At 36.7% G+C, this 16,347-nt stretch overlaps 1 protein-coding gene across 6 annotated transcripts in view; it reads right to left on the reverse strand.

The window, feature by feature from the left end:
* IDE (insulin degrading enzyme) overlaps positions 1-16,347 on the reverse strand; it is a 72,776-nt gene that overhangs the window by 25,312 nt on the left and 31,117 nt on the right. For all 6 annotated transcript variants that reach the window (XM_036438559.2, XM_036438562.2, XM_036438558.2 and 3 more), the window contains 8 exons: positions 10,396-10,518; positions 6,848-6,960; positions 5,786-5,948; positions 4,985-5,077; positions 4,475-4,566; positions 3,442-3,522; positions 1,613-1,716; positions 521-623 (listed from right to left, as the gene is read on the reverse strand). In XM_036438559.2, the coding sequence (XP_036294452.1) occupies positions 521-623; positions 1,613-1,716; positions 3,442-3,522; positions 4,475-4,566; positions 4,985-5,077; positions 5,786-5,948; positions 6,848-6,960; positions 10,396-10,518 (872 nt within the window). The remainder of the gene's footprint in view (positions 1-520; positions 624-1,612; positions 1,717-3,441; positions 3,523-4,474; positions 4,567-4,984; positions 5,078-5,785; positions 5,949-6,847; positions 6,961-10,395; positions 10,519-16,347) is intronic.

The following is a 16,347-nucleotide window of genomic DNA, read 5'->3' on the forward strand; positions in this document are numbered from 1 at the left end:
TTTCTGATGAATAAAGGACACAATCTCAAAGCTACACAGCCAATGAGAACTAAAAAAGAAAAAGTATTAGAGAAGTAGATGGGACTCACAAAATCTTAACTACTGATGAATGGGGTAACATACTACCTAAACATACGTTTCAAAGCCCATGTTAATTCCCCTCTGCTGACACGAAGAGCAGTGATGCACTCTGAGGCATAAAGTACAGCACCTCCTCAAGTGAAGACAGGATGAAGCCCAGAGACTGCTCCCGCCTGTGTTCCTATCTCGCTGTCTGTCTTCTAGGTTTGCTTTTCTGTGAACTTTGGACTCCAATGATCTTTGACTGCATGAGGGGGCCACAGTGCAATTTCTTCAAGCAAAGCCTAAGATGCAGCCCTCCATCTCCGTGCTTACTCCTCTCTGGATGGTACAGACAGCACTGGGCCATCTCTCTCCACAACCTGGGCTGTGAGTTGGGTGATCTGGGTAGCTCATGTTCCTCTGGGTCCCTCACACACCAGACCTGCATTAGCCATACCTTAATGACTTCATCTGGTATAGCTTCTTGTTTGTATTGGGTTCCATACCATTCTTCGGTGCGATCGGTTTTTCCTTCAAAAGATTTGGAAACTATTGCAACCCTAGAGATAGATGGAAAAAAACATATAAACTTAAGTATACATAAACTTACAGAACTTGACTCATGAAAATGTAAATAATATCCAAGAATGTATTGGGCCTTTAAGTCCCAGAAAATCCAATAAGGCTTGCTTTGCTGAAATAGACAATGTACAGAGGGTTTCCTCATTTGTTTATAAAACCAGATAGGTGACCTAATACCTTGGGCATTTGAGTTAGGATAAAGCAAGGTTAAGATGATCAATTATTACATTTTATTCATGATAGAATCTTCATGTTTTATTTTTTTTTTAAATATACTTTAATGATTTTTACAGAGAGGAAAGGAGAGAGATAGAGAGCTAGAAACGTCACGTCGATGAGAGAGAAACATCGACCAGCTGCCTCTTGCAGACCCCCTACCAGGGATGTGCCCGCAACCAACGTACATGCCCCTGACCGGAATCGAACCCGGGACCTTTCAGTCCGCAGACCGAAACTCTACCACTGAGCCAAACCGGTTTCAGCGAATCTTCATGTTTTAGAGATAATGCCTCAAAATATTCAGAGTGAAGGGAGGATAAATAAAGAGGGTAAAGATAAAATGACAGGCCATGTACTGACTGCTGAAGTACATTACATTATTCTCTCTACTTTGTAATCATGCTTAACAAAATGTTTTAAAGTATTTTATTTATTTATTTTTTAAAATATATTTTATTGATTATTTACAGAGGAAGAGATAGGGATAGAGAGTTAGTAACATCGATGAGAGAGAAACATCGATCAGCTGCCTCCTGCACATCTCCCACTGGGATGTGCCCGCAACCAAGGTACATGCCCTTGACTGGAATTGACCCTGGGACCCTTGAGTCCGCAGGCAGACACTCTATCCACTGAGCCAAACCGGTTAGGGCATATTTTAAAGCATTTTAGTCACAATTTCACATTTTCATATTGTGATCGTTACTGAAATGTAGTATGTAATAGTAAAATCTGCAGAGTAACTCACCGGACATTTTCTGGTCTGAGTTTATCAAGAACCATCTCTATTAAATCAGGTCTAAATTCTTCCAGTAAATATTCAGCTGTGAGCACTTCTTCTAGGGGATAATACTTTAAAACAAACGAAGTACAAGACAAAATAAGAAGCAATCAGATATCTAACACAGGAAATACATTATTTTATACTCCTTTTCTCTCCATTAAATTTTATTCCACTCGAAAAATTTCTCAATCTTTTCTATTTTCTTCCACACTGTAAGCAGTTTCATTTAGTGGCATGATTTTATAGTTAATGCCCAAATATTATAGAAACAAAATCATAATTTTTTTTCAGGGAAAAATGTAATATTTCTGTCTAAAAACTGAGTATTTGCTAAGGAAGAAAATTTGATGGTTAAATGCTGACATCTACAGGATTATTAGTATAAAGTAAATACATTTTTATGAACAAAATTTCTGGTCCAATTTTTTGAAAGAAATCAGACAAAGATTTATAGAGTTGTGGCGTAAATAGCTTATATAGAAAAAATAAGGTAGAAGATACTTTTCAGTAAGAGCAACTTCCAATATATTGACACAGATTGATTGACAAGTATTTAATGAACACCTACTGTGTTCTAGGCATTTCTGTGGATACAAAGGTAGACAAGACAGATGATGTCCCTGTTCTGAAAGGAGTTTATATTGTAACTGGGAAGGAGGCAGATAATAAATAAATATTGTCATTATATTTGTAAGTGCTATAAGGAAAATTATGAAAGGGTAGGGGCATGATTGGGAGGTCAGAAAGGTCTCTTTTAGGAGACTCAAAGGATAAGAACACTGACAGCCTGGCTAGCGTGGTTCAGTGGTTGAGTGTCCACTTATAACCAGAAGCACAGTTCAATTCCTGGCCAGGGCACATGCCTGGGTTGTGGGCTTGATCCCCAGTTGGGGGTATGGAGGTAGTCAATCAATGATTCTCTCTCATCATTGATGTTTCCATCACTCTCTTCCTCTCCTTTCCTCTCTGAAATGAATAAAAATAGGTTTAAAAAGAAAATAGATATATATTTTAAGAAGACAAAAAAATAAAAACATTATCAGTACAGCTTCATTAAAAAAAAAAATGATTATAACACTAACATGCAAAGATCAGTGTTCCAGGTAGAGAAAACACCAAATGCAAGATGGAAGAATGAACTTAATGCTTGAAGATTAGGCAAACAGTATCACTGGAGGGGAATGGGAATGGGAAAGGTAGGTTGGAGGAAGAGGGTATGCAGTATAGTCAGAGAAATAGGCTGGGGCCAGATCACCTTGAAGGCTAAGGTAAAACTGTGGATTTTATTCCAACTCTTGATAAGAAACTACTGAAGAACTTGACCCAGAGAGTGAAATAATCTATTTGGTTTTCAAAAGATCACAGAAGCTGGAAAAATAAACTATAGTGAGAACAAGAAACCAGGGACCCAGATAAGCGACTATAATGGTAGTCCAGGCAAGAAATGATGGTAGCCTGGACTAGGGTAGTAGCAATGGAGATGGAGAAAAGTGAATAAAATGATTTATAGCTTTCATATAATTATCAATTGACATACTGTAGAATTGAAAAATATTGAAAGCCAGTAAGCAAAATGCCTACATAATAAAAAATACTAAAGATGACAATTTTTAGGATGATGAAAATTAAGATTTTCAGTATGTCTTGACATAAAAGTTGGTGAGATTGCTACAAAGTCTAAAATTTCATACTGCAGCTTCAATTTTTATAATTTGTATAGTATTGTACAGGGTCACTGAAGTAGTCTACACACCAATATATATATATCGATAGTAAAACGAAAGCAAACTTACATGCAATATTCCTGCGATCTTAGAGGTATAGCCCCGTGGCCTCTCTTTATCTTTAAACCTAAAAGCAACAGCATTCAAGTCCTAAAATGGAAAGTTAACCAAATTAGAGATAAGTCAACTATTATCTTAAAATAGCCTTTTATGTGTGTATTTGGTTTGCACTATAGATTTTCTACTCTATACTTAACTTCGTTATACTTACTGAGAAAATGACTATTCTTGATTTAGAAATGTATAGAACATGAATGAAAATAGCAAATAATTAGGAAAACTGTGGAGAAGAACCTTGTGAAATCCAATAGTTAGTTGCATAGATGATAATTTTATTGACTCATTCAGAAAAATGCACCCAGATTAGAACTACTGTTACAAATTTCACAGAGATTATACCTTTGAACTTTTACTTAGGTTAAAAAAAAAGTCTCATCCTACATTTCAGAATTTTGATAAGCCTTGTGGTAAATATAAAGTGCAAAATTTTAAAAGCCCTTTAAAAAGAATCATTTAAAATTTTAGAAGAGAAATCCCTTTTGTTCTCTTTTTATTTAAAATGAAAAAGAAAAAGGGGAAAAGAGAAATATAGCCAAGCTTTTCCATATATACAGTGAAATCACTTTTAACACCATAATCATATATAAGACAATTCGCTACTTCTTTGAAGTTTGCTACAGATTTTTATTACCAGATCTGAAAACAACAGAGCTCATGCAGATTCAGACACAGTAAAGTAAGCCCTGATACAAGCTCAAGAAACTGCTGGCATTCTTCTGAGGGACAGAAAAGCAAACCGATTTCTTCCCTTTTCCTTCCTGAAAAAGGTGAAATAATGCTTTAACCCTTAATTGTGCCCCAGGCAGCCAATCAAACCAAGCCTTAACTAAAGCTTCTATGCATTGCGAACTTTTACTTAAATTAAGAAAGAAAAAAAAAGCCTTCAAAAGTCTCACTGGGCCTTAAATTAAAATTAAATCACACACGTAGTATATATGTTTGCTGAGAATTTTCCTTAAAAGTTTTGGTGAAACAAAGGTACCTTGCACTCTTGGAAAACCCATTCTTGAGGTCCTTCTGCACGTAACTTCTGAATGTATTGAAACATGTGCAAAATTATATCTTCAACATGTACTGGAAAAAAGGGGCACACTTAAAAACCATTCAGTCCTCAAATCCTTTAAAGCAGTGAGCTCGCTCCTAAAGTAAGCAGCAGATGGTTCTCTACGAAATGGAGTTCTCGCCTCCCTGAGACAGGTTTTAGGGTCCCACACACAAGGCCCTCTAGGCTCGGGGGTATGTAGCAGAATGGGCTTTAGGGTAGTAAATGAGCAGAGGAAAAGCAAAGTACACATTTTACAAGTGCAACATAATGATCAGATGTTAAGGGGGGGAAACTATCCGTGAAATGAAGGGCGCATTGCACATGAAAAGTACAATGGATGAAGTGTTTATAACTTCACAACGTAAAACAGATCACAGATAAGGAAATTAAAATATAAATCATACAAAGTCAGTTTTCATTCAAAGACCAAAAAAAGTCAATACTTACATAATCCTTCTTCAGTTAAGTCCACATTAATTATAAAAAACATAAAACCTCGAGCTCCTTCCTTCTGCCCGCCAACAAGAGTATTTACCCAGCCTGAAACAAACAACGGAAATAACATGATTGCATGTGCGGCCTCTTTTAGGACAAGGAATCTGTTTTTAAATTCACAAAAGGATTAGAATGGCCCTCTTGCAAAAAAGACTGGGGGGTGGGGGGTGGGAGTGGAGGTGATTAGAATAAAGATCAGAAAAGCAGTCTCATTTAGTGCAGAAGACTCAAGGGGTTTTGGGGGGCTTGGAAGCTTTCTTCAGGATTCCCCAAGCCAGTTCCCAAATCAAGAGTAGACTACTGTGTAAGAGTGTGTGAAAGTGAAGCCCAAGTTGCAAGGGCCTTGGAAATCCTTTACAGACTAGATCTTGGTACACCCTCTGGTTTGAAGGATAAGAGTAGGCAAATAAATAATGGGTACTGACACTTTACAGAGATAGTAAAAAATATCCAATGTGAGCTTATACTTTTAGACCTCTTTTTAAATTTAAAACATGCACCACACATCTTATGAAATACCTAATCTTTATTGCTCAATGCTAAAGGATAAAACAAATTATTGGTGGCGTGGGGGGAACCCGAAAGCAAAAAACTAAATACACTCAGCAACCACTATCTCTCTTCCCCATAAACCCAAAAGAATCTCTCATCCAAAAATGTTTTTTTCACAGGAAAATATTTAGGAGGAAAGAGAGCCAGGGCAAAAGATATGGTGGAATATTACGCTCAGAAGCTCATGCCCAAAAGACTTACCCTTTGACTTAAGTTCTGATAACAGACTTCCCGGACCTTCATGCCCAATAAGATGACCAAGATAATGACCAGGATTTGATTTATAGTATTTCTGAAGGTCAGGTATGGGAAATGTCACATAAAGATTCCTAATATCCTTAATAGGTACGATTTTGTACATTTGCTGGGGAGAAAAAATCACAGAAGATTAGCTACATACAACTCTCACTGAATAAAATACAGGGTGCTCCCTGCCCCAAATGAGTGTCCCTCAAAAATACACGTACACTTTAACAGCTGATAGCTCAAATTTGAAAATGAAATGTATTGTAATAAACACTGTCTTTATGATTATTCAAAGTGTGTGTATATATTTTTGGGAGGACACCCTATATTTATAAACTATGAAGAACATTGATTTTCATAGAAAAATTCAAAATTATGCCGAAACCGGTTTGGCTCAGTGGATAGAGCGTCGGCCTGTGGACTGAAAGGTCCCAGGTTCGATTCCGGTCAAGGGCATGTACCTTGGTTGCGGGCACATCCCCAGTAGGGGATGTGCAAGAGGCAGCCGATCGATGATTCTCTCTCATTGATGTTTCCAACTCTCTATCCCTCTCTCTTCTTCTCTTAAAAAAAATCAATAAAATATATTAAAGAAAAAAAAGAAAGAAAAATTCAAGAGAATCAACTGCCAAAGAAGATCACACTGAGCATAAAGAAATAATGACCTGGCCTCTTTCTTAGTGAAATGTCAGTACATTTGGTATAAAGGCCACATTTTATCCCCTGGACTGTGCAGCTAAATACTTTGGATTACTGGCACTGGATCATAGCTTTTACAGTGTGCTAAGGTTACAGCTACTAAAACTACCTTTAGCATGCAAAGATTGGATCATATTGGCATCTTTTTGATGAAACATGTCCCTAATAAATATGAAATTGATTTGATTACCCAGATAAATAGTAAAAACTATAAATAATAAAACCTTCAAAATTTTCCATCTATTACTTGGTAAACTAGGTATATATATAAATCCATAAACAAAAAAACAAAGCAAAACCAGATACACATGTACTTACTTTAAGATGTTCCTCTTGGAAAGGGTGTTCAGGGAATTCTGGCAATGGGACATTTTTGTTCTCTACTTCAGAAAATAACCTTACCACTAGATCAGTCAAGTCATCTAATGATTCTACAGGAAAACATAAAAAAAAGAAAAAAAAAGAAAAAAAAAAAAGAACTTAATCTAATCATAACATATGACAAGTAGTATCTAAGACCTTAGGATCTCATATACATACATAAAATCACATCATACACCTTAAACTTACACAATGTTGTATGTCAGTTATATCTCACATTGATTTCTCTCCCCCCGCCTCCTTTCCTGCCCTCTTCTCCCCCAACTCCCTCCTTTCTACTCGCAATATTTAAAAAATATCCTTGGGTGAGGATTAAAAAATTAATAATGAATAAATAAAAAGCTGTTACACAAATGTTATACTGCAATAAATTTAGAAACAATAATAATCAGTTGCATTTAGAAACTATTTTATCTATGATTTCCCTACTAAACCACCAATTGACAAATTGTGACAGCCACCTTATAAATAGTCTACATTCATTGCTAAAAGTCAAATATTAGAGTTTGCAAGTGATTGATTTTGTGCAGAAATAATATAAAATGGTGAAAAGAATTCTGGTTAGGGGGATCAGGGGAACGGGTTATCAAGCAACTATGTCAACGGACTACTTGGACAGGCCGGTTAACCACTCCAGGTTCTGTAAAACTAGAAAGTTGGATGGGATGATCACAAGTCTCTCCCAAGGTCTAACATTAAGTAATACTCCAAATTAACTCAAAGACTTTTAACCATTGATAGAATTATATGGCCACTTACATGAAGTTCTCCTATGTTATTACTTACCTATATATTTTAATAGTTATACTTGTAAAAGTTTATAAAATTATAAATGTTCACTACAACACTGTTTACGACAACAACAAAAACTGGAAATGACCTAACATCTACCAATGTGTGGATGTTATGCAATCTCTGAGCAGAATTTAATGCAGCCATTAATGAGGGAAAGATCTATCTATGAAAATGTCTCAATGCTCTATTAAGTGAAAACTGCAGGTTATAAAACAGCGCCATGTGATGTATCTTATTTAATTTTTTAACAAACATACATATATGTAAGTATATTAACAAAATTCTACTACTGGAAGTATAATAAGAAATAACTTAAGGTGACTATCTTTAAAGAGAAGGTATGGTAGTTATAGGATGGAATGAGGAAGAATTTGATTTCTCTTTTATATTTTTAATTTTTTCCATGTATAAAAATTACTATTATTCTAAAAAGGAAAAAGTGAAAAAAGTTATATTTTTATGAATAAGATAACCACTCACCTTGATTCTGTCTCCTCAAAAATAGGTTACGTATAAATGGTATAAATATTCATCACTTGTTACTGTCAGGAAGCATTTGGATCAAATAAGAAATGTCCCTTGCTGTTCCATGACCCATTTTGAACTTTTCCATGAACTCTCTGCAGAGTTCTTAATCACTATTTGAGAACTGCTTTCATATAGTCTGAAATTCTCTTCTAGGCTTATAAATGTGGGCATTTGCACTTTATTTACAAAATATATATTATTTTTATTTTGATTTGACATTTTTGAAGGGCCCCAAAATGTCCAGAGCCAAATAAAAGGCCGATCAGTGGCTGCTTGTTATGTGACAAGTGAATTCGGGAATGGAGCAGGTATATATGGAGCAAGAGATGTCAGTGACAGCTCTGATATAAAGAGACACAGATTGGACATGAGACATGAAGCAAGGTGGGCAGTCAATAAAGGTTTGTGGACCTGGAGTGCTAATGATGGCAAAGCTCTTTAGAGCAAGGTTCTATCAGGTGTGCCTTCCATATTTCTAGCCTAAAAGCATAAATTCACAATATGGCTTTTTAAAGACAAGGAGCTATACAATACTACACAATCCGTCTTCACCACTAAGCTTGAGCTGCCAGAGATCAGGGAAGTGGGTCTCATTCATCTTTACATCACTAAGACTTGGCGTCCCAGTGCCTGTACTTGATAGGTACCTATTTATCAAATGTCCAGATAATTAGTGCTACCACAACTAGAGGGATGGCCCTGTGGGAGAACAGAGAAAAATGCTTTTGTCCCTTTGTGACAAAAATCTTCCACATGGTAACTCTTCTCCCCTCCTCCAAGAGATCCTGCTTCCTCTTAACACCTCTGTACTTACTGTAAGGACCCCTCTCCCAAGCCCCTCATCAAGTCTACTGAGCTTAGCCCAGGAGGTCAGTCACACTGGGAGAGCGATGTGTCCACGATCGGGAAACTGAAACATCTCATTTCTTTTAGACACTATCCTGTCATCTCCACTAAACCAAGAACACAGAGCAGCACTCATGTCTGATTCATCTGCTGTCATTAACCTGCCCAATAAGTGCTTATTAAAATCATGTTTTATTTCAACAGGACACAAACAAAAATACAGCTGAAGCATCTATTCCCAGGATGAGGCTTTAAATACCAATGATATGAAACACGCCTGACCTACCTACATTTAGAAAACACATAGGATTATAAAGTATACTTTTTTTAAATTAGCCCTCACTCCTTAGACCCATTTTATATCCTGGCTCCTATTGCTTCTTTTCTTTTTCTTTTTTTTAAACTTGTGGACATTTTCATGAACTTCCCGCCAAGTAGTTTTGAGCAACCAGGACACAAACCCCACCAACACCCGTAATCTTCTCCTCAGCTCTTCTGCTGAAGAACTTGGCCTTCACCATGACAGGCTGCTTTGGGAGCTTTCCCTTCCCAGAAGGTTGTAGTAGCCCAAGCACACTACGTTCATGAAGGAGCGGTGTCAGTCTTGCTTTTGGCAGCATTTACCCATGTCTGCTTACTGACCAGGGCCCACAGTTAATCAAAGTTGACAGTTGGGCAGAAGCTCTGGTCCCTCTTTAAGTGGTAATGCCTCATACCAACTTTCCCAAAGTTGATCCTGTGAGGATGCAAGCCACCAGCATTACCTCGGCTCCCCTGGTGCTTCCTGTGCTTGCTGGCCTGATCGATCACCCTGAACCACCTCTGCCTGCCTGCCTGATTGCCCCTAACTGCTCTCCCCTATTGGCCTGATAGCCTTAACTGCCTCTGATCCCGCCACCAGTGGCTTTGTCTAGAAGGATTCCAGAAGATGTCCAGTCTAGTAAGCAAATTACCCTTTTATTAGTATAGATATATAAATCAAACCTTTCTTGCTTACATTCCAGTTTTCCCAGTTTATCATCATCTGTCTTTTAATATTGTTTCTAGTTTTTGAGTTGTTATCAGATCAAATCTTTCAATCTATTCTTTTATACTTCCTTTATTTTATATGCCTAGAGCACCTATGATTAATTTATATTTTTTTCAGTTCTCCATTAAAAAATCGCCTAAGCTTTTTTCTACAAGGAGACCATTTTCAAAAACCTCTGAGCAGATAAAAGGTAATATTGTATATCCTTCTTCCAAATACTTTGAAAAAGCCAAAATGAAAAATTTTTATTACCCAATTCAGTGAAAAAAAGTTCAAGGATTCTTACCTCGACCTAAAACACAAATAGCCATTAAGTTGGATGAATAATAAGTAGAATGGAATTTCAGTAGTTCTTGTCTTACATCAATGCCTTCTTGATTTGGTCTAGTCTCTAGAGTATATTTGTTACCTGAAAGGTAGAAAAAACATTTCTCAGAAAACACAAACTACTAGTATGTGGACTTAAAATTTTGTAATTGTTGCAACATTGCTGTAAGTTAAACTTAAAAAACAGAGTTCAAGTTGACACACACAGTGATTAGTCATATATCTATGTTTGAATGGAAGCTGGATAAACAAAACAGTATAGAACAAACCAGTGACATTTAAAACTATAGAGAATTTTTCCTTAGGAACTTAAAGTGCTTTATAAAAATTATACTTCTTAAAACCCCTATGAGATAATAGGTAATATGAGCACTTATAAGATAAAATTAGATCCACATGGCCTTCATTCATACTTACTTTAATTCCCTAGATGCTACACAATTAATTTAGCAAAGCCACTAAGGGATCTTTTTGGAACTTGCCAAGTTACTTGTGGAAATAAATGTACTATTCTTGGCTGCAGAACTAAATATGTGATGTAAGTTTTCATGAATTTGATCTAGATTGGTAAAAATAAGATGCAGTGTTGTTTTTGTAAGTCTCAAGTGATAATACCACTATGGAATCTCTTATGAAATCAAATAACTAATCAAATTAGGATGAAATATGCATGTCAAAGCAAATACTCAAACTAGTAAGGACTACTTTTCTAATAAGGTTATTTAGAGACTGAGATGGAATTTCAACAATTGGTGACTCTAAAAATGGCACCTTGACTATAAGTATCTTAAGATCCTACTTAGAATAATAAATTTTATTATTGCTCCTGCTTAAATGGACTTCTGACTTTCATCTGCAAACATGAAACTATGGCAAAACATAGTCTTGATGTAATTTTCCCCTTGGGGTTAATAATAGGTTGATGAGCTGACATTGGAGTCCTTTTTTTTTTTTTTTTTTTTTTACTAAACTGGATATGCAGAGAGCGCCACCAGAAGGCAATCTTAGACCCAGTCTTTAGACCCAGAGAACTGCATAGTATTTGGAGCCAAGATTCATGCCTGAGGATGCTTGAATTAACAGAACCAGTGGAGTGCGTGTATAAGTGATCATTAACCTTTTTCACGTCACAAAGCAATCCAATGTACTCATCTTCACGAGCAGTAGTCTGCCAGTCAAGTTTCCAGGTTCTTAACTAGTGTTCTCAGTTTCTCACCAAAGATCCACTTCAATCCCAGATCAGGCCTACGTGGGATCCTGGGACATCCCCTCAATCTACTAGACTCTAGGGGTGTCGAACTCAATCAGAGAAGGGGCCAAAATCTAAAATCCAGCCTAAATCGCGGGCCGAATGGTTTACTGAACAGTCATAAACTGTCATTGTGATGGAAACGCAGCGGAGTGCAGTGATGACAACGCGGTGTGGGCCACATTGCAAGGCCTGGCGGGACGGATTTGGCCCGCGGGCCTTGTGTTTGACACATGTGTACTAGAGGATTCGGATATTCTTAAAAGTACTCAGAGTCTCAATTCTTCAGGGGAAAAAACTTTTTGCGGGTAATGGCTTGAAGCTCTCTCATTTTATGGCGAAACTTGAGAATTGATGGTGTTTCCCTTTTCCACTAAGTGAAGATTCTAAAAGCCTCTGTTCCAACAGACGAGGATTAGAGCTTCTTTAGTCATTTACAATGTTCAAATCCCTACAATATTTCGACAAAGATCAATACATTGGGACACACAAATTTAGAGAAATTAAGTTTTATTTCAATAGGCTATAAATTTTATATTAGAAATTAGATTTTTAAAAATCTGAATGTGATCTGATTTGCCTATTCACAATCTAGTTAATATTCTGGTTAAAAAAAAAAAAAGTCTCAAGTCAAAGTTTAAGAAGACCAAGATCATAGCGACAATCTAGAACTTAAATTCTTTCAGGTTAGAGGGGGCAAAGGGGGAGGGAATAAGATATCTGTAATACTATCAACAATTAAAAAATTATTTTTAAATAAATAATTCTTTCAGGTTAACCAGCTCTAGCTCATCCTTGTTTTGATTTTAACTTACCTGAATATCTTACCATTCTAATCTCTACTCTTGACCTTTAGGTCCACTTTAAAATACAGAAATAAAAGCAGGAGCATACACCAAAAACACTAAGACATGGATCAATGGCAAAATACTGAAAACGTCATATTAAATGAGCCAAAAGACCACAGCAGAATACAATACAGCAAAGAGAATGAATAATCCACTATTTATATGCAATAGTATAGATGGACTTCACAACTTTAAGGCTGAATAAGAGAAGCCAGACACAAAAGGGTATATACACTTTATCATTTCATTTATACAAACAAAAACTAATCTGGGTTATGAAAGGCAGAGCAGAGGTTACCCTGGGGAGTGGGGAGTGACTACAAAGGAGCACAAAGAGAACTGGTGAGGTGCTGGTAATGTTCTGTTTTTGATTGGGTGCTGATTCGTGAGCTCAAGTTTTGAAAATTAAACGAGTTATACATAAATAATAGCAGTACTTTCATTCAACTGATTCTTCCACTAACAGCAAAAGTAAAATAGCAACAATTTATCAAAACCACACATACTCCTGTAAATTTACTATACTTCAATACAAAGTTAAATGAAAAATAAGGTGCTGTGTCAACAGCAATCTTGCTCACGTAAGGTAAAAATCGAATGATACTGGATCTCTGGCTAAGCAGAGACAATCACATTTGTTCTGAAAATTAGCTTTAGCTGCCAACAGATACCATTTTACAAATCTACGTTCTCATTTGTTTGTTGTCTTCCTACTATGTGATGACAAAAAGGAACCCGAGGTCCACTTGGAAACACATCCTATGATGGCAGTTCTGTACCCTTAGAAGCTCCTGAATTAGAAAAAGGAAAAGGTTCTCCACTGTGACCCTCTTGGGTCAGGATAGTGAGCTCTCAATATACTGACAGAGAACATGGATAGCAGGTACAAATTGGCCAGAGCCAGGCTTGCTATTAGAACAATCCCTTTAAGAGTTTTCTAAAAACAGGAAGGCTAGCTAGTGGAAATTCTCAAGAAATAGTTATAGAAATGAAAGAAAAAGCAGGACACAATGCACAGAACTCCACTAAGTAATCCTAACATTACTGAGTGGACTCTATTACTGTCAGCACCAGGATCCCTACCCAGGTAGGGAGGTGCAGAGGAATGCTGGCTTTAGTGTTGGCAGAGCTACCATCTAATCCAGGATAAACTATCTGCCAGTAGTACTATCTTGAACAAGTTATTTAACTTCTCTTAGTCTCAATCTCTTATCCTGACATTGTTAGGCTTATACCAAATTAGTATGTGGGGGGGAACCTGTAAAAAAGTATAACACGCTTTGGCCAGTTTGGCTCAGTGGATAGAGCGTCGGCCTGTGGACTGAAGGGTCCTGGGTTCGATTCCAGTCAAGGGCACATGCCCAAGTTGTGGGCTCAATCCATAGTGGAGGGCATGCAGGAGGCAGCCAATCAATGAATCTCTCTCCTCATTGATGTTTCTTTCTCTCTCTCTCACTCTCTTCTTTCCTCTCTTAAATAAATAAAAATGTATTTTAAGAAAAGTATAAAACAGCATTCAACATCCAATAAATAGGATGGAAAGTTTGATGGCACCAAGGGCTATTTTGGGACATGAAGTAATGAAAACTCAGACACTGCATGAGGGAGTGCAAATTAAATCAACCTCCATAGGAAGCAATTAGGTAATATCTGTTAAATGTAAAAATGTACATGTCCTACTATATAGTAATTCCACTCCTAGTACCCTAGGAAACTCTGTGTACAAGGAAACATGTACAAGGAATGCTCACCACAGCAGCACTGTTCCATTAACAGGAAAATGATAAATACTGGTACACATGTTCAATGAATTACTCAAATAGTAGCAAAAATAAGACTGAAAAACTTATCAAGACACACTACCCAATATGGATAACTCTTAAAAATATAACATTGAAAGAAAAAATACAAGTGGTATAGATGACTTACAATAAAATACCATTTTTGAAAAGATTTAAAAAAACTACACAATATACTGCTTAGAGGTAAATAGATAACTAGGAATGTTTTCATTAAAAAAAAAAACCATGGGAATGATAATCACTAAGCTTAAGATAGTGGTTACTTGTCAGGAGCTAGGAGAAAAATGCAATTAGAGAAGTATACATCAGATGTTCAAACTGTATTTGTAATGTTTGTGTTTGTACTTATCTCTTTTAAGACAAATAATAAATCTGTAAAAGTGTCAAAGTATTTAACATAATACTTGTTGTATAGTAGAAAATACACAATAAACAGCAGCTACTACTGCTATGATCTGAATTGTAGGAGGTACTTCTACTTTCTGAGTATATCATAGAAACTATCGCAGTAAAGTAGGGAAGAGAGCTCAGTCAAAGGTCCATATGACTTTCCTCTACCTAAGAATGCAGGTGTGGCCTGAATAGTGTGGCTCAGTGGTTGAACATGAACCCACGAACCAAGAGGCCCCCAGGTTCAATTCCTGGGTAGGGCACACACCCAGGTTTTAGGCTTGAAGACCAGCAAGGGGCATGCAGGTGACACTGATTCCTACATCCTTCTCCCTTCCTCTCTCTCTCTAAAATCAATGAAAACATTTTTAAAATAAAGAAAAGAAGAATGCAGGTGTAGAAAACAACGTGAATATGGCTGAGATAACAAATAGCAGTTTAGTCTCCAGACACACACTGTCCTAATTTAGTGCGAATTCAGCTGGATCTTGTACATAAAATAAAATGCCACTACCGAAATCTGGCTCTATCACCATTACAGTGAGCTCCCACAGTGGACTGAGGATGTCAGGGTTGCTGACCCCATGGAACTGCCACTCTGAGTGTGCTGGAGAGAGCACTGGCTTGGTGGCTGGAAGATTTGGGATTTCTTGTTCTGGCTCAATCATGCACTAATTAAGTAACTTTGGAACAGACTCTAAATACTCCAAGGGCTCATTTATTTTATCTGTAAAATAGGGGGGTCATATGGATACATGCCCAGAGGTTAAAAGCAAGGGCTCAGTCCCTAACTCCTTGGTTTCCTAGCTTGGTTTCCTAGCTATAAACCCACTTCCTTATTTGTAAATAAGAATAAGGAACCGATCTCACAGGATTACTATGAGGATTAAATTAATAATCCATGCTAAGCCTCAGCATAGCAGTCTGAATTTAGGTTTTAATTCTGTCAAAAAGTGTTAAGACATGAATAGGGCTTTGTAAATTGTAAAGCTCAGTAAATGTTATTTTATATTTTCATTGTAACAATTTAAATTCTATTTTTTTTAAAGTTTATAAACTCAGGAACTAATGTATATAAATGCTGATTTTCAAGGAAATATAATTTATTTTTTGAAAGTCAGCCATATATTTCTTACATTCTACAGGAAAGACTGAAGTTTTAAAAATCTATTTTAGAAACTACAGCCAAGACTGGTTTGGCTCAGTGGATAGGCCTGCAGACTGAAAGGTCCCGGATTCGATTCTGGTCAAGGGCATGTACCTTGGTTGTGGGCACATCCCCAGTAGGAGGGGGTGCAAGAGGCAGCTGATCGATGTTTCTCTCATCGATGTTTCTAACTCTCTATCCTTCTCCCTTCCTCTCTGTGGAAAATCAATAAAATATATTTTTTAAGAATAAAAATAAATTATTAAAAAAAAAAAAAACTACAGCTGTCTCCAACTGTATGTCTGTCTGATAAGATCCTCAAGAAAAGGTCAACTTGATCATTATAATCATGAAAATCTTAAATGTTTTCTGAAAACCCAGGATCCTGAAGGTTTAGGTTAATGTATCTACAGTTACTTGAAATAATAATTTATATATCACATTTTCTTTATCCAGTCACCTATCAATGGATATC

This window comes from Pipistrellus kuhlii, unplaced genomic scaffold (genome assembly GCF_014108245.1).
Source record: "Pipistrellus kuhlii isolate mPipKuh1 unplaced genomic scaffold, mPipKuh1.p scaffold_m20_p_15, whole genome shotgun sequence".
Classification (NCBI taxonomy): domain Eukaryota; kingdom Metazoa; phylum Chordata; class Mammalia; order Chiroptera; family Vespertilionidae; genus Pipistrellus; species Pipistrellus kuhlii.